Raw genomic sequence first — 26,825 nt, 5'->3', positions numbered from 1 at the left:
CTGCTCGTCAGCCAGCACGATGCTTCAGGCTGAACCCAGGACTCAGCTCGTGCCGGAATGTGGATCTGTGGCATTAACCACCTGGGAGTGTCATATCGTAGACATCAGAGGCGGCAGGGGGGCCTGGTTCTAGTTGGCAGCCTGGGAACAGTCGATGCTTCTGTAAGACTCCCACAGTCAAGGGAACGTGCTGTGCTTCGGAGGAGCCCTGGATTTCATTGTGCTCAGAATAAACTCTAGTGACTCCCATTGTTGATGGGCCTGGGTGGGAGACCCCAGGGTAGATAACAGGAGGTGGCTGTGAACCAAGCTCACCTGCCAAGGCCTCTTTCCTGCGGAAGAGCAGGTCAGTGGATCACCTGGAGTCAGGTGTATGCTCGTCATAACACACGGGAGCTTGCAAGAATCTCAGCCCTTGGAGCAGTGTCTGATATGCCACTAGAAAACTTAAGGAAGAAAACATGGCTTGAGTATGACCAAGAGTGTGGGGTAGAAAACTGTCCCCAATAATTGTGATCTTCAGCAAATTTATTATCCTCTCTGTAGCTCATTTTCCTCATCTATAAAACAAGGGTAGTATTTTCCTTCAAAATGTGTTGAGACAATTCAAAAGAAAACGCACTTAAAAAGCATCCCAGGTATATAATAGCATTGATAACATTAGTTGTCTCTAGAGAGGAGGATGAAATTCCCAGGGGGATGCAGGAGAAGGAGACCTTTTTACTGTGTACCCTTTTGTAACTTGAATTTTGAATCACATGAATAGTTAATCTATTTAAAATGTTAATTTGAAGATAAAGCAGATGTCATAAAATGTATTGATGGGGACTTACCTGGTAGCCCAGCAGTTAAGACTCCATGCTTCCAATGCAGGAGGCACAGGTTCAATCCCTGGTCAGAGAACTAAGATCCTATATGCTCTGTGGTGTGCGGCCCTCCCACCCACTGCCACCAAAAAAAAAGTATTGATGAGTTTCTCAGAAAGGTGATCACGCCTAGCTGTTCAGTTCAGTTCAGTCGCTCAGTCATGTCCAACTCTTTGCGACCTCATCGACTGCAGCACACCAGGCCTCCCTGTCCATCACCAACTCCCAGAGTTTACTCAAACTCATGTCCATTGAGTCAGTGATGCCATCCAACCGTCTCATCCTCTGTCATCCCCTTCTCCTGCCTTCAATCTTTCCAGCATCAGGGTGTTTTCCAGTGAGTCAGCTCTTCGCATCAAGTGGCCAAACTATTGGAGTTTCAGCTTCAACATCACTCCTTTCAATGAATATTTAGGACTGATTTCCTTTGGGATGGACTGGTTGGATCTCCTTGCAGTTCAAGGGACTCTCAAGAGCCTTCTCCAACACCACATTTCAAAAGCATCAATTCTTCGGCACTCAGCTTTCTTTATAGTCCAACTCTTACGTCCATGCATGACCACTAGAAAAACCATAGCCTTGACTAGACAGACCTTTGTTGGCAAAATAATGTCTCTGCTTTTTAATATGCTGTCTAGGTTGGTCATAACTTTTCTTCTGAGGAGTAAGGGTCTTTTAGTTTCATGGCTGCAGTGATTTTAGAACCCCAAAAAAAAAATCTCTCACCATTTCGACTGTTTCCCCATCTGTTTGCCATGAAGTGATGGGACCAGATACCATGATCTTAGTTTCCTGAATGTTGAGCTTTAAGCCAACTTTTTCACTCTCCTCTTTCACTTTCATCAAGAGACTCTTTAGTTCTCCTTGGCTTTCTGCCTTGAATGGTGTCATTTGCATATCTGAGGTTATTGATATTTCTCTTGAATCCAGCTTGTGCTTCATCTAGCCCAGCATTTCTCTTGATGTACTCTGCATATAAGTTAAATAAGCATGGTGACAATGTACAGCCTTGACGTACTCCTTTCCCCATTTGGAACCAGTCTGTTGTTCCATGTCCAGTTCTAACTGTTCCTTCCTAACCCGCATATAGGTTTTTCAAGAGGCAGATCAGGGGGTCTGGTATTCCCATCTTTTTCAGAATTTTACACAGTTTATTGTGATCCACACAGTCGAAGGCTTTGGCATAGTCAATAAAGCAGAAATAGATGTTTTTCTGGAACTCTCTTGCTTTTTCGATAATCCAACGCATGTTGGCAATTTGATCTCTGGTTCCTCCGCCTTTTCTAAAACCAGCTTGAACATCTGGAAGTTCACGGTTCACATACTGTTGAAGCCTGGCTTGGAGAATCTTGAGCATTACTTTGCTAGTGTGTGAGATGAGCGCAATTGTTCGGTAGTTTGAGCATTCTTTGGGATTGGAATGAAAACTGACCTTTTCCAGTCCTGTAGCCACTGCTGAGTTTTCCAAATTTGCTGGCATATTGAGTGCAATACTTTCATAGCAGCATCTTTTAGGATTTGAAATAGCTCCACTGGAATTCCATCACCTCCACTAGCTTTATTCGTAGTGATGCTTCCCGAGGCCCACTTGACTTCGCATTCCAGGATGTCTGGCTCTAGGTGAGTGATCACACCATCATGATTATCTGGGTCGTGAAGATCTTTTTTGTACAGTTCTTCTGTGTATTCTTGCCACCTCTTCTTAATATCTTCTGCTTCTGTTAGGTCCATACCATTTCTGTCCTTTATTGAGCCCATCTTTGCATGAAATGTTCCTGTGGTATCTCTAATTTTCTTGAAGAGATCTCTAGTCTTTCCCTTTCTATTGTTCTCCTTTGTCTTTGCACTGATCACTGAGGAAGACTTTCTTATCTCTCCTTGCTATTCTTTTGGAACTCTGCATTCAAATGAGTGTATCTTTCCTTTTCTCCTTTGCCTAGCTGTACAAGTAATAAATTTTTGCCTAAAGTAAACAGACGCTGAAAGCTCTCAGGCCATGTTCATTTCCTGTCCCTGTCCCGTGTTGATCCAGCCCTTAGGCCAGGTGTTTCTGAAGTCCCCCACACCCATGGATACATGGGAGGGAATCCTACAGACACACACCTTCTCCCTCTTGGGACAAGAACTTGATGGCCAGGGCCCTGGAGAGGCCTGGAGAAGGGGCTGCCTGCCAAATGAAATGGTGGTGACCCAGCCCAGGCTGCGGGGCCATGGAGCTGTGGCAGGAGACACCCACGCAGACCAAAGTGTGAGTGAAGAAAGACGGGGAGTCTGTCAGCCCAGGGTGGGTGACACCGTCCAGGGCAACTGCAGTCTTGTTCCTCTGCTGATTCGGCCTCTGCCTGCATACCACAGGACTGCGCTTGCTTCTCATATGGCTCCCCCATCTCTTCTCCCTTGTGATTCTCACAGCCTCCTAGTGATGGGTGGATAGTTACACCCAGGGCCTGAGGCCAAGAGGGAGTAAGTGACTTGCCCCTGATCGCCGAGGAACAGCATGAGTAGGAGCAGCTCACACTTACCCCAGGTTTTTTCTGTTCCAGGGCCTGTACTTGGAACTGTCCTCTTGCATGATTTGGCTTTCTTTCCTTAACAATTCTATGAGATAGGTACTAACACCAACTCTGTATCACAGATTAGGGGGGCAGAAGCTAAAGAGGTTAAGTAATTACCTAAAGTCACGCAGCTAGTAATGGCAAAAGCAGGATTCAGCAGAGGCAGCCCTGACCCTCTACCACATCACGCCTGGACAAGAACCCAGGAGAACCGTGCTACTTGTTTGGCATAAACAAGGTTCTCTCCGCTTTGTTAGGAAAGAGTGACTCTTTGTTATGTTACTACCAACAAGGACTCCATGGCTTCTGCAGGTTCCTACTTCAGTCGCTGGAAGATTTGGACAGAAGCTTAAGGAAACTGAACTCCCGCCTCTTTGTGGTCCGAGGACAGCCGGCTGACGTGTTCCCAAGGCTGTTCAAGGTACGTGCGCAGAGTCCAGGATGACAGTGGGAGTCTGCTCCTAGGGTTTCCCCACAGACTGAATGAGACGATGTTCTGACTGAGGAAATGGAAACAGTCAGGGATGGGCTGACCACGAGCTGCTAGGGAAGTTGGGAGGGAATGAAGCTGGTCAGCTGCCCACAGAATGGAAACTGTGTTAAGGGAAAAATCAAGGAATCTGGTGTCTTGTTGGAAAGTTCCCAGCTTAGTTCAGACATGGGATGTGGCAAGTTATTTCACCCCAGATATCCCTGGCTTCCTTAAATATTTTCTTGGTTCAAGCCAGCAAGATTGGTTAGGGCTCTTCTTGCTCCAGGAGTTTGAGGGTGAGGCTTCCTGTTTATCTAGGGGCGTTTCCCTTCTTTGCTTTGCTCTTCTTATTGGGAAAAAAAAATCAGCCTCTTTAATGGGAGTGTCCCTAATTCCTCCATAAATGATCGACAGAATCTTCATTTCAGTGCCACATGGGCCTCTGGCTGCTGTATCAGGCAGCCAGCCCAGTTGCCCCCACAAACCCTTTATCATACACGTTTTCTAAGACCCAAGTGGAGGCGTAAGTGCTCATGAACAGAGGGCTCTAGTGCATCAGCACACAAGTGTTCTGGGCCTGTCTGCACCCTACTTCCTTTCCTATTCTTCCTGGGGGGCAAAGACAAGAGGAAAGACTAAATGTCAAGGCAGGCAGCTGAGTAAATCTTCAGCATTCACTTCACCTCCCCACACCCCCACACACAGACACACATGCACAAATCACACAGTGCTGGTAGGAGCCAGCCTTCACTGGGGGCTGCCTGTGAGTCCAGCGCTGTTCTCGGTTCACGCTCTGTGTACGTTAATGCCTGTGCTCCTGGCCGCTGCCCTCAGAGGTATGTGCTGCTGCCCCTGTTCTGCAGACGGTGAAGCAATAGTTCGCCCATGCCTGCAAAACTCAGAGCAGCGGTCTGGGAGCTGAGCCCCGGCTCTGAGCCCAGAGCTGTGTTTGTGGCCACCATACCATTACACACACGGGCCTCTCTTCCCCCGCCGCATTGCCCCCACCTCCCAGCACCTCGGAGGCCAGCCCACTAATAGCCCAGAGATACAGACACAGCGTCCATTCTCTGTATATCATTAAGCTTCTGCTATGTGCGCAGCCCCACACCAGGTCCTAGGGTGATGAAGAATGAGATGACACGATCTCTGCTCCGAGTACTCACACTAATGGAGGAAGCCGGCACGTAGTGGGCAGCTTCACTGCTATATGGAAACTGCTGTGATGGGAAACGGGCAGGTGCAGGAGAATCGTTCTAAAGAGGGTCAGGGAGGCTTCTTGGAGAAGGTGTCATCTAATAATAACACTTTTATTATTATTCATAGGGTTGTGAGGCTTTAACCTTGTAACCTATTATGAACTGCTAAGCATATTTCTTGGCTCATAGTAAGTACCCAATGAATGTTTAGTGCTAACCTTAGCCTTGGAGGAGAGATAAGCATCTCTGCCCGGGACCCACACCCTGCAGGACTGAGTCAAGACCGGACCGGCGTGTGCGTAGCCAGGACGCTTGCCCCGAGGGTTCAGAGTTTAAGAGACTGTGGCCAAGACTTCGCTTGGAGTGTGGTTTCCTCCTGCTAGTTGCCTGCTCTAGGGCTTTCTGTGGGTTCCAGAAAGGGTACAGCCTTTCAGTGGGCCGCTCTCTCCCAGATCTGCTAGGAAATACAGAAATTTCTCCCAGACATGACTAAAGACTTGGAAAAGAATTCCCTTCTTTTAAAACATGTGGCCCCTCTGCTCTGGTTTCTCTGACCTCTGGGCCAAGGGCTGCTTCTCCTTTCCCAGCTGTCTGAGAGCTGGAGCCTACTAGCTCTGTTTGCTACTGCCTTCAGGAGTGTTGCCGTGGAAACCGTGAGGACACTTCACATCGCCCAAGTCTGCGGAGAAAACTAGGCCAGAAGTTTGCAGGACCCCGAGGAGCTCTGGGAAAGGCCTGCTGAGCGGATGGGAGGTGGCGATCCTGTGCCTCTTTCTGGGACAGGGGGCTCCCTTGGGAGCGTGTATTTATAGCCTCCTGCTGCATTCTTCTACCACAAGGATGCCGGCAGCGCCCAGAGCTGCCCGCCTCTCTCCTGATCCCACAGGGACCGCTAGCCTCGGGCTCCACTGTTGTGGGCTGTTGGCCTCTCCTCAGGGGCCTGCCCTCTTCAAACCTCGTGGCTCTCAGACGGTTGGCTTTCTGGTTCAGGTTGTTTTCCCCAGTTTGTTCTGACAGGTCTCCCGATGTGCTTGGTTTCCTCTCGGCAGGGAGCTGAGTGCCCGCCCAGCTTCCTTCTCCCCAGCAGTGGTGAGCATTACAGATTCTCTCCCCCCACAGGAATGGGGGGTGACCCGCCTGACCTTTGAGTATGACTCTGAACCCTTTGGGAAGGAGCGGGACGCAGCCATCATGAAGATGGCCAAGGAGGCTGGTGTGGAGGTGGTCACCGAGAACTCGCATACTCTCTACGATCTGGACAAGTAAGAGATGGGTCCCAGGGCTCAGCTTGCCTATTGTGGGAGTTGGTGGTTTGGGCCCCTGCTGAGCGGAACTCAGGGAGGTTCAGCAGTAGGGCCCCCTGGCACATGGGGCATAGAGAGCCGGGGGAGAATAGGTCAGAGTGGAGGCCCGTAGAACAGCTCAAAGAGCTTACCCGATTTGGGTGCAGAGAGGCTCATTCGGCCCAAGAGACGCAAACAGGATCTTCACAGATCTGCTCCTAACATGATCCAGGCCCGCCCACCCACCCCACATACTCCTGCTTCCATCCTGCTGCTCAGAAACCGCCCTCTGACCTCAGTGGGGCCTGTCTGTGGCCCCTCCCAGTAGATCTCTGTTCTCACAGGCACAGCCTCTGTTCCCCAGCTGCGTTCCCTGGGCCCCCCTGGCTCTTAGGTTTTCAGGCCTCGAATTTAGGTGTTGCCCCGGAGGCTTGAGAGATCTCTGCGGGGCCCTGTGCTTTCAGAGAGGCCAGGAGGAAACCCCCTCCTCCCCTTCCTTCCCTGCCAGAGCTGTCCCTATTCCGCTGCTGCCGCCACGGCGGCTCCCCGCCCGCCTCCCCTAGACCGGTGGTGGCTGCTGGGAGGCCGGGTCACACAGCTCTGCATGTGAGCTGGGCTCTGCTCACGGGAGGTGCTGGGTATGGAGCGCCGCCTCCTGCCACGTGCCAGAGGAGGAGGCGGGAGGTACTGCAGGGGCCGCAGCCAACCTTCTGCCTCTGCTAATAGAGAGGAGGAGAGAGGAACTGAGAAATGAGCTCACCCGGCAAGTCTCGGCTTACTGTCAGCTGCTGCTTGGCCAACAGGAGCCCCGGGAGTCTGGCTCCAGCCCATCCCAATTCATCCTTACATAAACAGCCTCAATTCGCCTCTAAACTCTCCTATAGCTTTTCTTCTTGCCTGAGTGCAGCTGTGTTTCCTGGGCTCATGAAAAAATACTTTGTGAACTGCAAAAAACTCTTTAAGGTTGAGTTTGACTGTAAATCCCGAGCCTCTGATTTAGGGAGGGACAGGCTGTTCCCCACCTCTCTGTTCTAGTAACTAGGGCCCAAGGAGAGAATGAGTTTCCAGCCAAGGAACACATTTGCAGCCCTCATCAAAGGACTTCCTGGAGGCTTACGCTGGGTTAGAGACAGTCCACAGGGCACCCTGTGACTTGGACAGGCAGGCCAAGAACCGTGAAGGCCAGTGGGGACTTTCCTGTGATAAGAGAGATATGGCGACTCTGTCTTTAGGCGCTCCACCCCGGCAGCAGGGAACCTGGAAGTGAGCCCCAGCTTTGGCCCTGAGTTGCTCCGTTACCTGAGGCATCTGCTCCAGCAATCTGGGCTTCATTTCCCTCTCAGTAACATGGAGACGTAGCCTCCCTTGCCCCCTCCTTTCCCCCTAGGGGTGGGACCCAGATCAGATGAGGATAGGCCACCCTCCAAGCCTACGCAGTCTGGGCTCTTTTCTGGGTGGGCAGGGACCTGAGACGAAGGGCCTCATGAGTGACGGCAGGCATCTTTGGGATTCCCAGGATCATTGAGCTGAATGGGCAGAAGCCGCCCCTTACCTACAAGCGCTTTCAAGCCATCATCAGCCGCATGGAGCTGCCCAGGAAGCCCGTGGACTCCGTGACCAGCCCACAGATGGAGGGCTGCCGGGCCGAGATCCAGGAGAACCACGACGAGACCTACGGCGTGCCCTCCCTGGAGGAGCTGGGTGCGTACTCCTGCCTGAGACACTTGTACTGTCACCACCTTTTTTGTTAAAAAAAAAAAAAAAAAGCTTACTATTTTGTTTTCTTATTCGTCAAAGTAATACATGTTATTGTGGACTCTTTAGAAAATACAGAGAGGTGAAAATGGAAATAACTGTCACAGTTACCTACCACTGATAATTTTGCAGCAATCCTTCTGGTCTTTTTTCCTGTTCATATTCACATGTTCAGCTCTGTTTCTAGTTCATGACTATTTTTGTACTTTTACGTCTCAGACGATATAGACATAGCCTAGTGTTGGCATCAGTGGGCTTCTTAATACCAACATAACTGGTATTGCTTCTGATGAAAGGGGCTATGTCAGCCTCTCTCCCCTGCCTCCCCTATCACACGGTTTTTTTTTGATCTGAACAAAGTTAGCCTTTCTCACCTGAAAACCACAGCTGCCAGGGCCAGCCCTATGGGATTGTTCTCACCTGCCTATAATGAGACGTGGCTGAGATGAGGGCGGCAAGGGAAAGGAGAGAAGAGGTCACAGTGGGAAGAAAACCTGCATGACTTAGAAAACATCACTAAGGAAACAGTAAGGATTCTCTCAGTGACTTTCCTGGTGGCTCAGACGGCACAGCGTCTGCCTACAATGCAGGAGACCCAGGTTCGATCCGTGGGTGGGGAAGATCTCCTGGAGAAGGAAATGGCAACCCTCTCCAGTACTCTTGCCTGGAAAATCCCATGGACAGAGGAGCGTGGTAGGCTACAGTCCATGGGGTCACAAAGAGTCGGACACGACTGAGCCACTTCACTTCACTTTGCGTTAGTCCCGTTAGCACCAAGAACGCCATAGTTCAGTTCGTACAGAGCTCAGAGAACAGACAGCAGGTGAGGACTTGCTGAGCTGTAAGCAGACTGACCTGACCTCCAGTCCTGTGACCTGCTGCTCCTCGTGTAGGGTTCCCCACTGAAGGACTCGGCCCAGCGGTTTGGCGGGGAGGAGAGACGGAAGCTCTGGCCCGCCTGGATAAGCACCTGGAACGGAAGGTATGGCCCCGGTTCTGAGACACAGGGCTTCAGGTGCGGACACCCCCATGCAGCCATGGAGATGGAGCCAGGTTCATGTCCCTTAGCGCCTCTTAACTCAGGCTGGCTGAAGAAGTCTTTATGTCAGTGACCGCAACAGGAGCAGCTGCCACTTAGTGAGTGATCACACCACGGGCTGGCCACGGGCTGAGCATTTCTAGGTCTAGCACCTGCTTTGCTGTTTCCTTTCATCTTTCCATCTGCCCTGCAAGGTAGGTATTAAGCTCTCCATTTTACTGATGAGGAAATCAAGACTTCCAGTGGTTAAGTAACTTGCCTTCACGCAGTTACTAAGTAGCAGAGTGAGATTTTGTTCTACATGGTTCTAAAACTTGGGCTAGATTGCTTTTTTCCCATCTGTGTGTCCCCTTACTAAGAGGTCAGTGGGTAAGAGGACAGATACTCTCTTACTAAGAGGATATCTGGTAGTGAGCCCACTCCCAGAGTCCGAGGTGGGCTTAGCTCTACTTTACCCACTTGAACTGAGATTGGGGAAGGGTTGGGTCACCACAAGAACATTAAGTGCTGTTACCAGAAAGAGGGGGCCAAACAATATGATCTTTACCAGTGGGTTGCCCAGTAGTAGCTGAGGGCAAGCATCTCTCCACACAAGTGTCCCAGTTATTAAATGAAAGAGGAACAATGGAATCTTGCAGCCCCTAGTGATTCACTAATGACTGCTAACCCCAAGGATAGCGGCCGTCAGGCATGCTCCCCCTGTAGTCTTGGCAAAGACAGGATACCTGAGTCCAAGCCTGTCTGGTACCAGCCACCAGTCTGCAAGCAGCACACAGGCCAGAGGAATGTGTTGAACTGCACCTGTAAGAACACAGGGAAATCTTGTGTTGTGGGAATTAGTACAGGTCAAAGGTCTTGAGTTCTTTTACAAGAAATCTAAAAGGAAAAGAAGGAAATGGCAGGAAATGCATAGAATAAAATAAATAACACGTCAAACTCTTTTACGTGACCAAGACTAAACAAAATGTGCCTAGGGATGTATATTTGGATGAAAAAAAGAATAGAAAACACTTAAAAATGCAAGGAATAACTGAAAAGGTAAAGCCCTCCCTTCCTAATGTGCTTTGCAAAAACAGAAAAATATAAACATTTTCAAATGCCAGGACCTGATTATTAACAAAGTTGGGCAGGTGGTCACTGATGGAGCAGGGAAGGGACCTGATGGCCAGGATGTAGGTGGGCTTCTGGGGTGGCCGGCAAGGTACTGATTCTTGAACTTTGGTGGTGTTTGCAGAGGCATTTGCCTTGGAATAATTCATTAAGCCACCCATCGGTGTGCTTTTGTATCTATGTTTCACTTAAAAAGATTTTCAAAGAGTGGTGGGCAAGGATGTGAGCAGGCAAATACACCTTGTGTCAGAGGTGTTTAACCAGTACCTGAGGATCACCTGCTGGGAAGGTGGCCTTGAGGCTGAGGCTTGAAGGAAGAGTCAAAATTAACCAAGGAAAGGGAGCTGCGTGTGCAAAGGCTAGCAAGAGCATAATGCTTCAAGAAGAGTGGCGAGGGAGGAAGCTAGAAACATGGGCCTCCTGCAGACTGCAGGGTGCTTGTGAGCCTTGTTTAGGATTTGGAACTCTAGCCTGAGAACACCAGGGGGCCTGGTGCAGGCGTTGCCCTCAGGGACAGGCATTTTAAAGAAACGCTCTGCTCCCAGTGTGGACAGTGGATTAGAGGGGACAAGAACTGATGCAGAGAGGCAGGTGGGAGGCTGTCACGGTTGTCCAGTATAGATAGTCTTAGCCTAAACCAGGTTATGGCAATAGGGAATGGGAAGAAAAGGACAGAGTGGAGAAATACTTGGACAGTAGGATTGACATGACCTCGTGAGGGAGGGCAGGTAAAGGTGATAGCCAGGCTCTTGGCTTGGGCAGCGAGGTGGATGACAATGCACTTTCTGAGGCAAGGCATGCCAAGGGAAGGGCAGTTTAAAGAAAAGAGCTTGCTACCCTTGAGGCCTGAAAGTCAATCAAGTGGATATCTCTGACAGGGAGTTGGATAGGGTGATTTGGGAGTCTAGGTTGCAGTCGGGGTGCAAGCTAGAGTCGTCGTGATTGTCTGCAAGGAAATAGTCTTAGGGGATCTACGGGACAGGATGAACGCAGCTGGAGCACAGTGGGGTAGAGGCCCTAGGACAGAGCTCTGGGACGCCAACAGTTAAGGGGTTGGGAGGTACGGTGGAGCTGGTGAAACATGAATGGCCAACCAGGTGAGAGGTGAGAGGCGACCGGGGTCAACAGAATGGTGGGTGTAGAGACGGGGGCGCGGGCAGCAGGGTGAGTGGCTGAGAGGTCCAGAAACAAAAGGACAGAAAGTGCCCACAGGATTCAGTGGCGTGGACATCATGGAGGCTCTGGTGGGAGTGGTGGAGGGGGACGTGGAGGTGGGTTCGAGGAAATAGAGTGAGGCTGGCCATAAAGGGAGGAAAGAGGATGCAGGGGGAGTCTGCAGGGTGACCGGAAAGTATTTGTTTTTGTTTTGTTTGCAAAGAACCGAGACCATTTCCCCAGTGTTCTTGGAGTGGACGTGGAAAAGAGGGAGAGGTGGGATGTGTGCAAGAAGGAATGGAGGAGGGCTCCAGAGCCAGGTGGGGGCCTTAGTCTCAGGCAGGGTCGCAGCGGGGGTGGGTGCATGTGAGTCTGTAGATTTGGTGGCTAAAAGTTGAGGTGTTTCCTACCTGATGGCTTCCATTTCCTTATCATGAGGAAAGAAGGTCATCTGCTGAAGAGGGGTAGGTAAGGATGAAATTGGAGATCTCAAGAGGGTATAAGTTTGTGAAATAGTCCTCACAAAGAACAAGAGGGCATTAGGAATTGAGAAAGAAAATAGTTGTTAGAGGGAGTGGAAAAGACTGGAGTCAGTCCCTCCGCCCTGTCTCTTAGCATCTCTGTAACCCCAGCTGTCATTTAACGCTTCTTAGCCTTATTTCCTCATTTTCAAAAGGAGGTGACAAATGCTGCCTCACGGGATTGTTAATAGCAAAAGAGAGAACAGGTGTCCCTGAGTTGTGGAGGTTAAGCACCCTCCCAGCAGCTGCTGATGAGAGAAACAAGACAAGTGACCCCCACAATTCATGACTCTGGGTCCGCAGTAGTGGGTTTCTCAGTGCTGTGAGCGGCAGGCGGAAGGGCCTGGGTGAGTGTTCAGCAGCCTCAGGGCGCCTGTGGCAGCTGGGGCTGAACGAGAGCGGTCCTCTTCTGTGATGTGGGAGCCCTGTTCCTTTCTTCTGTAGAGTTGTGGCCCGTTCTGTGCTTTCAGAAACTTTCAGATCCGTCAGTTTATTTAATCTCCAGCAGGTAGGAGACTTTCTCCTCATGTAATAGAAAAGTCGCTGAAGGGCTAAATAACTTACTACAGTCATAGCACAAATTAAACAGAGTCAGGGTGAGAACTTGGGCCCCATTGTTTGGTCGGTGGTGGTTCCATCAGAAACTGTGCCAGCCTGCGGGGGTGGGACGTACACAGGACTCTTGTCCGGGCTCCGTGGCCTTCTGGTCTCTGACCTTAAGCAGGTTCCTTAACCACCGGGTGCCTCAGGCGTTTTCCTCGGCAGCATCCCAGTCTGCCCTTCCTCCGCCCTCTCTCCCTGCTGCAGGCCTGGGTTGCCAACTATGAGAGGCCCCGGATGAACGCCAACTCCCTGCTGGCCAGCCCCACAGGCCTCAGCCCCTACCTGCGCTTTGGCTGCCTCTCCTGCCGTCTCTTCTACTACCGCCTGTGGGACCTGTACAAGAAGGTGAGTGCAGTCAGCCCGCCCCCGAGTGCCACCGAGAGGACCGGGGTCTTCTGGGCCTGCAGGGAGGCCTTCCCTTGGGCTAAAGTGTAGGTACTGTCCAGAGACAGTGGGGAGGAGGCCACGTCTGAGAGGTGGCAGAGCCAAGCACAGCCCCAACCGCTGATGGAAACCAAATTCAGCTTCTCAAGGGGAGCCAGACTGGCCAACCTCAGGGTGTGAGCCCGGGGTGGCAGCGCTGCCAGCAGCAGGGGGCTGAGGACTGAGCCCTCAGGGTGGGAGGCAGGGTGGGCAAGGCTGGAGCCAGTCCTGAGGTGAGGAGCACCATGGCTGGCTATGGGGCGGTGTCCAGACCGTCTCGCGGCGCTTGCCCATCAGTGATGAGGAAGTAGACAGAGGGCCGAATGCAGGGCTGGATGGGGCAACAGGCAGGGCGCCTTGTGTGTTCCCGCCCCCACAAAGAGAGAGGGCCACACCTCCAGCTCTTCAGATTCATCGAATCATCCTTGCATCTGCGTTGTTTCATGTGTCCTTACTATTGCCAGTATCCAGATTTTGTGGCCTGGGGTAGCCTTGCCAGCTCAGTGGGTAATCTTGTGATTTTAGGAAAATTATCATTCCCTTGGGGCTTCCCAAGTGGCACAGTGGTAAAGAATCTGCCTGCCGATGCAGGAGACACAAGAGACACAGGTTCGATGCCTGGATTGGGAAGATCCCCTGGAGGAGGGCCTGGCCACCCGCTCCAGCATTCTTGTGTGGAGAATCCCAGGGACAGAGGAGCCTGGGGCTACAGTCCAGAGGGTTGAAAAGAGTTGGATGTGACTGAGCATACACGCATCATTCGCTTGGAGGTCTGATGTCTTCGGTCCCTCATGGCCCCAGATCCAGGCTGTTGGGCATCACGTATTTAACCAAAATCTAGACTGAGCGTTTTTGTGTCTGTGCTGTTGAGAAACTCCCTTTGACGCTTTAGAAAGTGGAGCTACACAGGGGCCCCTGAGGACAAGGATCATGACCAGCCTGGGGAGCTCGGTTCCCAGCTCCGAGTCCAGCACTGCCCGTCCGCTTCCTGCCGACCCTCAGCCGTTCTTGGTGCTCAGAGCAGCAGTGGGCACAGCCAGGGCGCCGGGTTCGGTCTGCAGGCACCCTCTGCCATATCTCCCAGGGCACGGCCCCTCCACGCATGAGGGTAGAGGTGGCAGCTCCGGACTCCTTCGTGGGGAGGCCGGAGTGGTGCCGGGGCGGGGCCCACATTTGTGCCTGTGCCGTCCCCGCCCCCAGGTGAAGCGGAACAGCACGCCCCCGCTCTCCCTGTTCGGGCAACTCCTGTGGCGAGAGTTCTTTTACACAGCGGCCACCAACAACCCCAGGTTCGACCGCATGGAGGGGAACCCCATCTGCATCCAGATCCCCTGGGATCGCAACCCCGAGGCCCTGGCCAAGTGGGCCGAGGGCAAGACAGGCTTCCCCTGGATCGACGCCATCATGACCCAGCTGAGGCAGGAGGGCTGGATCCACCACCTGGCCCGGCATGCCGTGGCCTGCTTCCTCACGCGTGGGGACCTCTGGGTCAGCTGGGAGAGCGGTGTCCGGGTGAGTGCTCTCTCAGCGGGCAGCCCCCTTGGGGGCTGGGGAGCGGGATGGGACCCCTGGGTCCAGGAAATTCCCTCCGGATCCTTCTTGGCTTGCCCGCAGCAGAAGGCTTTGATGCCCTTCTCCGGGGGCATGTGGTAATGGGGGAGACCCGTGGTCGTAGGCCCCCCAGAGCCTCATGGTTTCTCCTGCCTGCACCTAGGTGTTCGATGAGCTGCTCCTGGACGCAGATTTCAGCGTGAATGCCGGCAGCTGGATGTGGCTGTCCTGCAGCGCTTTCTTCCAGCAGTTCTTCCACTGCTACTGCCCGGTGGGCTTTGGCCGCCGCACAGACCCCAGTGGGGACTACATCAGGTGAGGATGCAGACCAGGCTCTCTGACCACTCAGCCTCCTCCTCGGGTGACATACCCTTGGCCTTTGAAGGAGGCTCCCAGCGCACTGACAGGGCATCTGCTGGGTGTGTTTCAGGCGATACCTGCCCAAACTGAAAGGGTTCCCCTCCCGGTACATCTATGAGCCCTGGAACGCCCCAGAGTCCATTCAGAAGGCAGCCAAGTGTGTCATTGGTGTGGACTACCCCCGGCCCATCGTCAACCACGCTGAAGCCAGCCGGCTCAACATCGAGCGGATGAAGCAGGTTTACCAGCAGCTCTCCCGCTACCGGGGACTCTGTAAGGAGCCACCCCCCAACCATCCCCTCATCCCCGAACAGAGGGGACAGCACCTCCAGGCTCCCGGGGTGGGGATGGGGATGGGGATTCCCATATATTTGCAGAGGGACACCGCTGAGTACTGCCTTTCAGGCTGTTGACTTGACTTCCTGGGCACAGGCCGCTCAGGCTGGCCTGAATTAGTTGTAGCCAGTGGAGAGAGACAGGACCTAGGACCCCACTGTCTTGTCCTTACCGGTCCTGGGGCCCTGTGCAGTCCTGTGAGTTTGCATTCCAATTACTCCCCTGCCTCCTTCCCAGGTCTGCTGGCGTCTGTCCCTTCCTGTGTGGAAGACCTCAGCAACCCAGTTGTGGAGCCCAGCTCGAGCCAGGCGGGGAGCTTGAGCAGTGCGGGTGAGTACGGCTGGCCTCCGGGGGCCTGTGCCCGTCCAGGGGCACTGCAGAGCTACCCCCACCTCAGTCACGGGGGGCTGAGGACAGAGACCAGAACACTCATGCCCCGGTGGCGCTCGTATTCCCCCTGGGGACACGGATGGTAAAGGAACCGTGCAGGGTCATGTCAGATACCAAGTGCTTTGCGGGAAAGTAAAGTCGAATGACCTGATAAAAGAGTGCTGGAGAGGGGGGTGACTTTAGGTGGAGGGCCCCACGTGGTAAGCAGAGCCAGCCTTTCGAGAACAGTGGAAGACCATCTCAGGCAAAGGGAATAGCAAGAAAAGACACAGACAGAATCGAGCTGCCCGTCCCAGGAACGAGAGGAGGGAGGCCAGTGGGGCCAGCATGTCCTGAGTGACGAGCTGGAGTGAGACGAGGATGGATAGCCGGAGCAGCGCCATGTAGACTCTGCGTCCACGGGGAGGGTTAGCGTTCCCTCATGTGCAGGGAGAAGGCGCTGATGGGGTCAGCAGGGCAGAGGCATGACCGCTTTGTGATTTAAAGAGCTCACTCTGCCTGCTGTGTGTGTGTGTGGAGAGCACAGTGTGGGCAGGAACCCCCGAGGACGGGGAGGCTGGACGGGGCGACGAGTCGTCCAGGCAGGAGGTGGCAGGAGAGAGGGGTAGGCAGACTTGCCCCCTTCTTAACCTCTGCCTTTCAGCTCCGGGGCGAAGACTGGCAAGTTCAGACTGTCGAGAGCTACAGAGCTTTTTACTCTGCCCGGCCAGCGGGGCTCCACAGGGGGGAGTGTGCTCATCCCAGGTTCGGGAGGCCGGTTGCAGGGCGAAGGCCTCAGTCCCCGAGCAAGCATAGCTGCCAGGCCCGTCGTCTCTGGCCTGTAGCCCTTGGGACTTGGGGCCCAGAGCTGGCACTGCTGCCTGCAGGCCTGGTCATGCTCTCCTCGGATATTTCCAGGCGGTCACTGCTGAAAGGAGGGGGTCGGGTCTAAGGAGCAGTCTCCCTGCCCCCTAAAGAGCAGCCTCTGCACAGATGAGGGTCATATTGGCTGAATACATGCGTCCGTGTGACACTGACCTACTTCCCTCCAGGCCCAAGACCACTGCCCGGGGGCCCAGCGTCTCCCAAGCGCAAACTGGAAGCATCAGAGGAGCCGCCTGGTGGAGAGCTGAGCAAACGGGCCAGGGTGGCAGAGTCGCTCCCCTCAGAACTGCCGAGCAGGGGCGTCTGAGAGTGAGTGAGGCCACGGAGTGGGAGGGAGGCGGGGGTGAGGAGGGGGAGAAGGTGGGGTGAGGCGCATAAAACCCATCAAACGGGATTAAAGCCTGGTGAGGACTGCATGACTTTTTTAGGATTTCAGCTCAAATTCTACCATTCTGACTTTTACACCTTCTAATACTAAAAGGAGAATTTAAAGATAAAGCCTTGTTCCTTCTTTACTAGCTATGGGAAAGAAAAAAAAAAAAGACTCTTTCTACCTATCAAAGTGAGCCAGATCCAAAACAAAGAAAGCGGAGACCTGGATGTGAAGCTGAGGGGGATGTTGTCCCAGGGCAGGGCTGGGAGTGCTCCAGGCCCCTCTGCCAGTTGCCCCAGTGGGCTGTGCGCTTGAGGCTGGCCAGCAGAGGGCAGCACATACTTCCAGAATGTAGGCTTAGGGGTGCTTGGAGGCTCACTCAGCCCAGCCCCCCACCGACTGGAAGACCCAGGCTTCCAGTCAGTTATCTGTGCCTCTTACAGCCACGCCTCCATCCACGTCTTTCTTGTGGCTTCAGTTATGCATTTCCCTCTCAGCACTCATCTTCCTTGGAAGCCCCTGAATGTCTTCAAAAACCAAAACCTGGCTCTTCCTTCCCCAGAGCAAGAAGGGCCTTTTATGCCATTCTGGGGAAGACATAAATTACTATCCACTTTGGGTCACCATCTTGGGCTGTTCCTTATGTGCTATGTCGGCAAGATTAGATGGGAAGGGAATTTTCTTCATGAAGCCAATTCTTTTTTTTCTAAGCTCTTGCACCTCAAGGCCAGGTGGGGCCATCTGGTCTGTTCATCTAGACTCACATGTCAGTGATGCAGCAAATGTTTGATGCCCTTTACCCAACTAGGCTCTTTGTCACAGACGTCACAGGTGGACAGAGTTGTGTTATCTCGTCCTGGGAGTACTGGCAACCTTAGACATTACCTCTTAGTTCTTTCTTAACTCTGTAGTACTAAGCAAAGTTCATTCTGTCTTACAAATCTGGAACTTGCCAGGCTGATGCTCTGACTTTCAGGTGAGAAGATCAGAGAACAGAGAGGTTAAACGTCGGGGTCATGGTTGCTCAGGAAGGTATTGGCACCCACTTGCGCCTGAAACTGTTGCCAGCAAACGTGTGAGGAAAGGCCGCTTAGGACGTAAACACGGTACGATGCCTGTCTGTAAGGGTGTAATAGTCTGCCTAGAAAAGCAGGACTCATGATCTATAATTCCTGGACAGATGATTAAGGCTCCACCAGCTTAGCCTTAGACAGATTTTGGTGAGCTAGAGCGATCCAGGAGTACAGCACAGAAGTTTTACCCTAGAGGACCTGGAAGACGAATTTAGGCAGCAAGGGGGGCGTTTCCGACAAAAACAACAGCTTAATGATTACATGGTCTTGTGCAAATTACTTAACCTCTCTGAGACTTGGTTTCCTCACCAAAAATTAGGTTCTTGTTACAAAGATTGAATGATTAAATATATGAGTTAGTAATGTATGGGGCTGCTAGAATAAAAAACATGACTACTGTGGTGAAAACAAAAGAAGGATTTAGTTTTCTTAAGGAACAAAAGGCCCAGAGCACAGTGTTGCTGGTTTGGGTTTGATGGCTCAACAATGTCAGAGCCAGTTTTTCTGAGATCCTCTTGTTTCTTGGCCTTAAGGTGGCTGCCACAGCTTCAGCCATCAATTCCTTGCTCAAAGCAAAAAAGAGAAGAAATCACAGAGACAGCTGCACTCATTCATTTGATAAACATGTATCGAGTGATCACACTTTGCCAGACACCATTGTAGGCACTGGATATGGTTGTGAACATGACTGACAGAGTCCTGCCCGCCCTTGGATTCACCTTTGTGGGAGGAGACAGACAGTAAACAGACAGATACATCTTGTGTCAAGAAGCCCTAAGTGGTATGAAGGAAGAGTAAAGTTGAGGAAAAGACAAAGTGGTTTGGGCTTGGGGCACAGTTTTGCAGTTTTATACTGTGCCAGGTCGTCAGGGGGTGCCTCTCTTCCTTTTCATCAGGAAAATAAAACCTTTACCAGGACACCTCCTCTTCCCCAGCTTTTCACATTGGCATCATGAGGCAGAACTGAGTCATAAAGTCACCCCCAAGCTGGGAAATAGGATCGGGATTGTTCAGACCATTGATCTCCAACCTGAGTGAGCAGCAGAAGCCCCTGGAGGATTTGTTAAGCCGCAGATGGCTGGGCCCCACCCCCAACAAGCCTGGGCTGGGGCCTGAGAATTTGCATTTCTAACACGTTCCCAGCAGCTGATGATGCTGCTGGTCTGGGACCGCGCTCTGAGAACCACTGACTTAGCCCATTCCTGATCTGCTGTCTGAGCCACATCCACAAGCTGCCAGACACAGTCCAGGTCCTGTTAGCGACAGAGGCTGGGTGCTGGTCGGTACCTGACAGCGCCTGTGTAATGCAGCGTCCCTAGCCTTGCGTGCTGGGTTGCTTCAGTCGTGTCTGACTCTTTGCAACCTTATGGACTGTAGCCCACCAGACTCCTGTGTCCTTGGAATTTTCCAGACAAGAATACTGGAGTGGGTTGCCATTTCCTCCTCCAGGGGATCTTCCCCACTCAGGGATCGAACCTTCGTGTCTTACATCCCCTGCACTGGCAGGCAAGTTCTTTACCACTAGTGCCACCTGGAAAGCCCCACTTAGCCTTAGAAGTTCCTAAATAAAATGATAGCTATTATTATTATTATGGGCATTGTTATTACTATTTTTTTTACAAGAACATAAGGTTACAGTTGGGTCCAGTTATGGAGGGTCTTAAATATCAGGCAGACAGAGTCCTTGGTGTGTACTCTGTGGAAATGGAGGCGCATTTTGAAACAGAGTGAATGATCAAACTGGCATTTTTAGAAGATTAACCAGGCATTGGGCTGAGCTGTGAGAGGAAACAGTGTGGGGAGAGAGCCAGTCGAGAGGCCGTGGTGGTGATCCAAGTGGACCCTAAAGGGTGCAGAGGCCAGCGCCGCTCCTCGCCTTGCAGTCCAGGAGGTGTCCACCAGCCTGTCGGGGTCAGGAGGCCTGACTCTCAAGGGTCAGCCCTTAATTGTGGCCAGTCGACTGGAAGTGGGGCCAGGAGGTCAGAGGACAGGACAGATACTCATGTTCTTTGGAAACCCTGAAGGAAAAGAATTTCTCGGTGATGCTTTTGCTTCAGTGAGTGCTGGTGGTCGCACCGGGCCTGAAGATGGCTGGGCGTCGTCATCAGTGAGTCAGTGATAACAGCGTCTCGTCACCTGCCCTGCCCATCAAGCACGCACGCTGGGGAAAGAGGAGAAAGCGTGTGTGAAAAGCCTCTGAGTAAGATGCACCGCACAGATGAAATCTCATCGCCTCCTCGCGTGTGCTTCTCGGGGTGTCTGACTCTGTCGTTGTTAGCTCAGTCAGAGCCGGCCCTGGGCTGGATGGGCCGCAGAGCAGTGGCCCCAGGGCCTGAGTCGATAGTCTCAACTGCCTTCTCCCCTCTCCTCTCTGTCAGTTTAGCTGAGTGACTCAAGGCAGGACTCATAACTTTTCCGAGATGCTCTAGCTGTCAGGTGTGAATAAGCACATTTTACCAGCCGGAAGGCTCCATCACCAACCCTTCAGGCCGCGTTTGGTTCCAGCCTCTCTAGTTTGTTATTCTGTTGTTTCTGATGCCTCAGGCCTGGGCCAGACAATGATTTAAACTGATCTTGTGGGAAAACATATCCTGATATCAGTTGCTTCCACACTTACCTCAAACCCACATCAGTATCTGTTCTGCATTTGGTTACTGTACGATGTTCACAAAATTGAAAAATAAGCCAGCCTCAAATAGCTTTCATTTCAGCTGCTTCTCTGTAATCCCCAAAGCTGCTGACTGCTCAGGATTCCATCAGCTTCCAATTGTGTGCAGGTTTTTTGTATTTGCCCAATTATTTTAACGGTGCACATGATCCATTTGCCCTTCTGCTGATACACACTGATCTGTTGAGAGAAGCTCACTGAACACAGAAGGTTCATGGCCAAGGACCACCTCTCCCCGCTCCTCCGCCTGAAGTTCACGCAAGCTCGGTTAGCCGTGGGGCTCCCCTGAGGAGGGCAGGGCTTCCCACTCCAGTTTTCCTGCCTGGAGAATCCCAGGAGTAGAGGAGCCTGGCAGGCTACAGTCCATGGGGACAGAGAGAGTCAGACAGGACTGAGCGAGTAACAATTTCACTTTTACTTTTCAGTGAGGAGAACCTGACTTCTGGGACCTCTTTGTTGTCTTTCTGACATTTGTCCCATGTGTTCCCCTCCTTACGTGAAACCACGTGTGAGGGGCGCTGGGCAGTCTGCAAAACGCTGCCCGGGGGAAGCGGAGACTGTGGTGGTCAGACCCCCTTCCTGGGAGCCTTCACACAGGTTTTTCTCGCCTCTCTGACTCAGTTCCTGAAACAAGAATTTGTTGGGCCTTGACATCCCCTTGCGCTTTCCCTGGCACTTACTCAGTAGCTGTTGACTGACAGACACCCCTCCCCTTTGCCGTGTGAATTCTGTGGTGCGGCAGGAAGGGCAGGCGTGTAGCTAAAGTGAAGAATGAGGCTGAGCCGAGAGACGAGCTGTAAACCCCCTCCAGGCCCAGCCGCACCTCTGCCCTTCCCCACTCCTGATGTGGGAGCTGGTGGCAGCCTTCTGCCCACCTCAAGCTCTCAGGCCCTGCACCTCGCCCGTGTGGTGGGGAGGGATGGCCACTGAGGCCTGGGCCAGGCTCCAGGCCACGTTTCGTCCAGACCCTGAGCTGCAGTGGTCTGCTCTGCTGAGAAGCCTCATGTGCAGTGTTCACCCACACCCCTCCCGGGCTGGGGACCGGGGTGGGGCGGGCTTGCAGGCTAGCGTCCCGGGGGGAGAAGGGGTGTGAGGGCCCAGGGACACACGGCCATCCTAACCGACATTGGCACGCTGAGGCAGAGGTCATTACTTAGTCCGTGTTCCAGCTGCTTCTTACGGGCTGAAGAGTTGGACAGTTGTGAGATTGGCTTTGTTTTTAGCACATGTTTTATGAGTTGATTTTTCCCCTGGTGCCTCTCCCCCAGCTGCGCTTCTCTGTCTTCTGGTGATGCTATCATTTTCCTGTGCGGCCTCGTTTGATTTCCCCAAGCGTCTTTTTCTGCAGATTTATGCCCTAGCTTGAGTAGAAGAGCACAGAGCCATCTAATTATTTGCTGACTGAGCAGCTTGAGTAAGTAGTTGACCAGGCCTTTGACTAGCTTTGTAGACAAGGATAAGCTGGTTCTTCCAAACCTTGGCTTTCTATGTGGGTTTTTGAAGCCATCACAGAGGGTCGTGGGTCCTGGGGCTCATCTGAGGCCAAGTCACTGCCACGTCCCTTCACGAGTCTGCCCCATGGCTAATCCATGTCCAGGTGAGCATAGGCCTGAATGAATTTTTAGTATTACACCTGCCTGCCTGCACCTCATCTCCTTAGCATCTAAGCTGAGGCATTGGTTCTTTTTCTTTTTTTTTTTTTTTTTTTTTGAGGCGTTGGTTCTTAATCCCTCTTTGGGTTACCCATGCTTTGAAGAGTCTGATGAGGGATGGAGCCTCTCCCCAGAAAATTACACCTATTCCCACACACAGTGAAATGTACCCAGAACTTCACGGTCTCTGTGGATTGCCCCTTAGGGCCTGTCCTTGGACCCCTTAAGGATCAGGAACCCCAGAATAAGAGCCCTTGTTCTAAGGAATCCTCAAGCACCCTTAATCTTCCCTCATCCCTGAAGGTGGAGAAAACACTAGAAATGGAGGTAGTGGGTAAGAGCACCTGTTTACGTTCCAGTCCTGAAATTTTCAGCTTCAGAAGGAGTCAATTAGCATGTTTCCATAAACATGTGTACACTTTAGTAACGAATATATTCATTTGTAGTGAAAAAATATGACTAGGTCATTATAGTACAAACTTAAAGAGAAAATTGTTGAAAATATTTTGAAGAGGTACTCAGTATTGGCCCATACAGGTATCTAGGTATCCTTGTGCGTTTGTTCTTGATTCTTCCCAACTTTCAGAGAAATTATCATCATCCAGTTAAAATCTTACTCGGATTTAGCATTTGTCTGAAAAGGGCTGCGTGGGTCAGAGACTGATTTTGAACCCCTTGACTCCAATGTCTTCGACTCTCGAGAGCGTTTTTTCCTTTTCTGTTAACATCTGAACTTCCATTGATGTTGTTCGAATGTTAGTCTTCATGCCACCATGTTGAATTTCTTGTTACATCCTCTTAAAGTCTTAAATGGGAGATAATGTAGTGATTACTTAGTGGCAAAAATAGATTGCGGAAGCAGACAGACCTTGAATTCCTGTCTTGGCTCTGTCACTCCTGAATGCTGTCATCTTGGGCAGCTTTCGTATTCTCTCCATCTGTAAAAATGGAGGCTGTATCTTCAGAGTTGATGGGGTCGCAAGCTGCATTAGTTCACTTGGATTCGCACAAGGTGCCACAGACTGGGTGACTCTAACAACAGAAATTCATTCTCTCACAGTTCTGGGGGCTGGAAATCTGAGGTCAAGTTGTCCGCAGGGTTGGTCTCTCCTGAGGCCTCTCCCCTTGGCCTGTAGATCACTGCTGTTTCCCTGTCTTCACAGGCTCTGACCTCTGTGTGTGTCTGTGCCCTAATCTTTTCATATAAGGACACCAGCCATTTGGGATCAGGGCCCACAATAAGCACCTAATTTTAAGTTAATCACCTCTTTAAAGACCCTCTTCCAAAAGCAGCCCCATTCTGAGGGGCTCAGGGCTTCAGTATACGAATCTGGGGGCACATGAGTTGTGTGCCCTAACACACGTGTATAGTGCCTGACCCGTAGTAGGCTCAGTGGGCCGTCTTGTTATCCACCTGACCATCATTTAAGAGGAACAGTCTTTTAATGGAGGCCCGTGTGTCTCCATGCTCTCAGACACCCTGGACCTCTTGAAACAGGCAACCTAGCATTGTGATGGGCTTGCCCTGTGCTGTTATCAGGCACGAGGCCTTTTCTTCCCTCTGCCCTAGATCCAGGATGTTATGAATCTTTAAAATGACTCATCCTTGTGTCTCCTCTCCCCCACCCCCCAGTCTTCTGGCACAGTGACAGCTTTCTTTTATCTCTATGTGGAAGTTCGCTCACCCGCTGATTCCAAACTCAGTCATTGCCTTCATCTTCAAAATTACTGGTCCTGGCTAGCTTCTCTTCCAGCCTTTTTTTTTTTCTTCTGATTCTCCATCTCTGGCAGCAGCCCTTGTGCCTTGATTCAGTAACTGCCCTTGTCGTATCTGAGTAAGTGTCACCCAAGGCCTCAGGTAGTGACCCCTCCTCTGCCATCCTCAGGCCTGGGGCAGAGGAGGCCCAGAGAGTCCTCCAGGGAGAGCTGGTCCGTTTCAGCACCTCAGAGGGAGAGGGCCAGCGTCCGGGCACCCACTGGCATCCCAGCAACCACCTTGTCCCTAGGTGTCACGGCCCATGCGCTTTGCTCTGGGTTCTCCCCGTCTCCCCAGAGAAGCAGCCCGAGGAGCCGTGTCCCGGGCAACGGAGAGTCTCCTGAACGCTGCTTTTCACCCTTGTCTCTCTTGCAGCTGCAGTGCCGTGGCTCCATAAGCAAAGCCTGGGTGCCCGAGCCGCCACCGTGGCAGCGGAGTGCAAACTGCAGAGCCGCCGATCACCTGCAGAGACGGAGCGAACGTGTGTGCGTGTGTGTGCGCGTGCGGAGGAAGGAGGGCCACCTGTTTGCGTGTGCATGTGTCTGTGTACACTCGTGTGTCTCTGAACGCTGTCTGGGCTGGAGGAGGATGGGTAGCACCTTCACCTCAGCCTCTAGACCCCTGACTAGAGGTCACGGTGGTAGCGGTGCCCCCAGACCTGTCCCTGGGGGCCTGCTGCCTCGTCTGCCTAGAATGGTGGTCAGACCTTAGGTGGGATTCCGACACCTGCTCCCCTTCCCCCTCCCCACCCCCCCAAGTCAGACTGAGGAGCAGGGGGAAGCATCTCTGGCTCTTGTGCAGAGCTGGGATTCTCGAGGCAGCCAGGGACCTTCTGAGTTCCTGCTTTATGACCCCGGGGGCTGGGCAGGCTGGGGGGGACAGGCGCTGCCCAGACAGTCACCTGGCCTGGCTGCTGCTTTTAAAATTCCCTGCCACTCGATCCCCCAGACTCTTCCTGGGGGAGCTGGGGCTGAGCTGTGGGCAGATATGCAGCCTTTCTGCCTCATAGAGAAGCGCACCAGGGACTGACCGCGGTGCTGGGTGTGCAGTGTGAGGGTAACAGCAGAGAGGAGCATCTCACTCTTTGGGGCTGAAAACCCGAGGCTAGGAGTTAATCCCTGCTCTCACTGCTCCTTCTCCGTCAGCGCGGACTGGAGACCCAGAGCCCCCGGCAGGAGGAGGCCAGGTTCCTGGTGGTGGAGGGCCCCCGACTCCCCTGGCCACACTCCACGGCACCTCAGTCCTGCCCCCGAGGGCGGCTGACACCAGCCAGGGAAGCCGTTACCGTCTGCACCCTGTCGGCCTCTGCAGCCTGCCCGGGGCTGGTCAGCCCTCCCAGTAGCTGGACATCAAGGGCCCAGGCAGGTGCACGGCCAGGAACAGTTGGTAAGGGTCCTAGCCGAGGTCCCGCCTGGCATGCCAACCCTTCTGGAAGCAGCAGGTGGGGCGTTTGACCCAGAGAAGCCAAGGGCTTGCAATCCAGGGGCAGCCAGTGCTCCCGCCTAACCCTCCCACTGCTGGAGGTCTGTGCTAAGGAGGACCCCACGGAAAGGAGGACTGTGCCGCTGGCTGGAGCACGTCTTCCTCCCATCCGTGGCCCACACTCGAGCCACAGTGTGTGCGTGCGCAGGAGTGTGTGTGGCTGAGAGACCAGCCCCTCTTGGGACTTTTGTCCTCACACGTCCCATTAAGCTGGCCCTGGGCCTTCACCTCTCCACCTCCCCCATGAGCTTGCCCCAGCCCTGCCCTCCTCTCCTCCGTCCTGGGACCCGAAGGCTGGGTCAGGCCCCTGCCTCCCGCATCTGTCCAGCACCTTGACAGGCTTCTCCCTGAGATGTCCTCAGACTTCCTCAGCCGGAGAGCTGCCTTTAGAGTCCAGCCGTTGCGTCTGTGTCACCTCCCAAGAAATGTCCTGTAATCATATGGGGGAAACAGGGCCTTTTCTGCAGTGTTGGGCTGGGGGCTTCACTGCTGGCTTAGCCCCAGGAGGAGAGAGGATTGGGGGCTGCTGTCGGAAGGAGGGGAGAGCAAGCCTGGAAAGGCTGACCGAAGAAACGGACGGCCAGAGGGCTCAGGGCCAGAGTGGGTGTTTGTCTGACGGCACCTTGGACGGCAGGATGATTCCCTCTGCCTGCCTTTTTGATGATGGGTCTCTTCCCTAAGGTACACGTTGGCAGGACCACCTCCCCCTACTTCCCTACCATGCCTGGCATGCTGGCCCTTTCCCGGTGGACTGGAAATGAGGAGGGGGTATCCAGTGGCCTGGAGCTCGGTGACGGCTTCGTGTCTCCCCTCTGCTGGCCCTGCAGAGCACCACCCCAACTCCTGATCCAAGGGCCAGCGTGGGAGGAGGCCAAATGCACTTTATACAGAGGTTTTGTATTGCTGGGAAGGTGTGTTTCTCCCACAGTTTGTTTATGAATATTCATGTGTTTCATAAATGTCTGATCCTGCCTGAGCAAAGTTGTAATGTCAGTTTTGTGGGCGGTCTGGGGACTGGGCGGCAGTAGGGTTGGACTGAGTGAACCAGGAGCTTCTCGCCCACCTTGGAGGTGGCAGGGAGAGTGGGCGAGAGATGGAGGACCAGCGAGGTTCCTAGTTGAACAGCTGGAGCAGTTAGTGGTCTCGACTCCAGAGCTTGGTCAGAGTTGGAGGTCAGCCAGCCAGAATGGTGGCGAGCATGCCAGGCCTGGGCGAGGTTCCTGCAGTGACCCAGCCCCTCAGCCCACTTCAGTGCCCCGGCCTGGGGATCAGTGGATGGCAGGGCCCTCTGCAGGCTGTCCGTCCGTTCTCACCTTCACTCAGGCATGAGAGCTGCAGC

The 26,825-nt window shown here is 53.0% G+C and overlaps 1 protein-coding gene across 1 annotated transcript in view; it reads left to right on the top strand.

Moving 5' to 3' along the window:
- Nucleotides 1-26,467, top strand: part of CRY2 (cryptochrome circadian regulator 2) — a 33,271-nt gene extending 6,804 nt beyond the window's left edge. Inside the window, exons 2-12 of the mRNA XM_065943956.1 lie at nucleotides 3,734-3,842; nucleotides 6,212-6,354; nucleotides 7,892-8,076; nucleotides 9,024-9,112; nucleotides 12,763-12,903; nucleotides 14,182-14,493; nucleotides 14,696-14,847; nucleotides 14,963-15,165; nucleotides 15,466-15,558; nucleotides 16,650-16,791; nucleotides 24,380-26,467. Coding sequence (XP_065800028.1) covers nucleotides 3,734-3,842; nucleotides 6,212-6,354; nucleotides 7,892-8,076; nucleotides 9,024-9,112; nucleotides 12,763-12,903; nucleotides 14,182-14,493; nucleotides 14,696-14,847; nucleotides 14,963-15,165; nucleotides 15,466-15,558; nucleotides 16,650-16,789 — 1,567 coding nt within the window. The 3' untranslated portion in view covers nucleotides 16,790-16,791; nucleotides 24,380-26,467. The remainder of the gene's footprint in view (nucleotides 1-3,733; nucleotides 3,843-6,211; nucleotides 6,355-7,891; nucleotides 8,077-9,023; nucleotides 9,113-12,762; nucleotides 12,904-14,181; nucleotides 14,494-14,695; nucleotides 14,848-14,962; nucleotides 15,166-15,465; nucleotides 15,559-16,649; nucleotides 16,792-24,379) is intronic.
- Nucleotides 26,468-26,825: the final 358 nt, after the last annotated feature.

This window comes from Muntiacus reevesi, chromosome 9 (genome assembly GCF_963930625.1).
Source record: "Muntiacus reevesi chromosome 9, mMunRee1.1, whole genome shotgun sequence".
NCBI lineage: Eukaryota > Metazoa > Chordata > Mammalia > Artiodactyla > Cervidae > Muntiacus > Muntiacus reevesi.
Note: the sequence above shows the minus strand (reverse complement) of the source record. Positions and strands in the feature narration are given on the sequence as shown.